General features: G+C 55.1%; 1 gene segment (V, D, J or C); it reads right to left on the bottom strand.

Annotated features, from left to right (window-relative positions):
- Positions 1 to 357: 357 nt before the first annotated feature.
- Positions 358 to 862, bottom strand: LOC123256585. The segment is given in 2 exon segments: positions 358 to 689; positions 817 to 862. Coding segments are annotated over 2 exon segments (378 nt in total).
- Positions 863 to 1,409: the final 547 nt, after the last annotated feature.

Below are 1,409 nucleotides of genomic sequence, written 5' to 3'. Positions count from 1 at the left end.
TTTGTGTCACTTACTAGAAGACCAACCTGGGGAACATCATGGAGTTTCCTGGGCTGGATGAGAGAGAGAGAGAGAGAGAGAGAGAGAGAGAGAAGGAGAAAGAAGCAGAGAGAGAAGGAGAAAGGAGGGTGAGAGAGAGAGAGAGAGAGAGAGAGAGACAGAGAGAGACAGAGAGAGATAGAGAGACAGAGAGACAGAGAAGCAGAGACAGAGATGGACAGAGACAGAGAGATACACAGGGAGTGAGAGCCCCTGACAGGCTCCTGGCAGTTGAGATGTGGGTAAGTCTGAGGCAACTTGTGAATCTGGGCCTGGGCTGGCAGGGGAGGTTTTTGTCCTACTTCCTCACTGAATGCATCACTGTGTATTAGCATAACCATCACCAGTGATATAATATGCTTGACAGTAATAATCGGCTTCATCCTCAGGCTGGACGTTGCTGATGGACAGGAATCTATTGGCCCCAGAGCCAGAGCCTGAGAAGCGCTCAGGGAGCCCATTAGTACTACCTATATCTCCATCACTGTCGACATACAGAATAAACTGAGGGGCCTTTCCTGGGCTCTGCTGGTACCAATGAGCATCATAACCACTGAGTTCACTGCTCATGGTGCAGGCAAGTCTGGCTGTGCTCCCCAGGGATGCAGAGACAGAGGGAGGCTGAGTCACCACAGGCTGGGAGAGGGAGCCTGCAAACAGAGAAACTCATTAGTGACCCTGAACAAGGAGAAAGCTAGAAGATGCTTTGAGATCCTCATGAGAGGCAAGAACAGGGCTGGAGGACGAGGCAAGGGGAGGTTTGGGAGCAGTCCTGACCTGAGCAGAAGGTGAGCAGCAGGAGGCTAACAAGAGGCCAAGCCATGGTGAGAGGACCCCAAGAGCTCAGCTCCCCAAAGAGCTCACAGATGAGCCTGGCCACTCTCAGCTCCCTCTTATCCTCTCCTGGTTTCCATGTGATGGTGGCTGCAGGGCAGGAGGGGATTGATGCAAATCTGGGCCTGGTCCAGCCTCCTATAGACCACACCTACATCCTCTCTTTGGGTCCCAAGACCTAGGGGGGCAAGCCTTTCATGCAGGGGGGTGCTTGGGGTAACTTGGCCCAACCCAGCTGAGACGTCACCCAGGAGTGATCACAGGGCTCAGAGCAACCACAGTCACAGCCAGCTGGGTTCATCCCCCAACACCTCCAGGCTCCCCAGGCCCTCACTGACTGCCCAGGACCAGCCCCACAGCATCCCCTGCTGCCTACAGGACCCACATGAAGCCCACAAGGATGGCAGACCTCAGGGCCCCCAGGCAGAGGAATGTTCTGGCTGCCTCTTCTGTTCTTCGCACCCAAAGGTAGAGCCTCCCTTGAGCCATAGCCAGAGGCACCCAGAGCAGCCCCTGTCCTCAACCCCTTCCCTGGC

The sequence above is a fragment of the Gracilinanus agilis genome, unplaced genomic scaffold (genome assembly GCF_016433145.1).
Source record: "Gracilinanus agilis isolate LMUSP501 unplaced genomic scaffold, AgileGrace unplaced_scaffold61318, whole genome shotgun sequence".
Lineage (NCBI taxonomy): Eukaryota > Metazoa > Chordata > Mammalia > Didelphimorphia > Didelphidae > Gracilinanus > Gracilinanus agilis.
The sequence above is the reverse complement of the archived record's forward strand: the minus strand, read 5'-3'. Positions and strand labels throughout refer to the sequence as shown.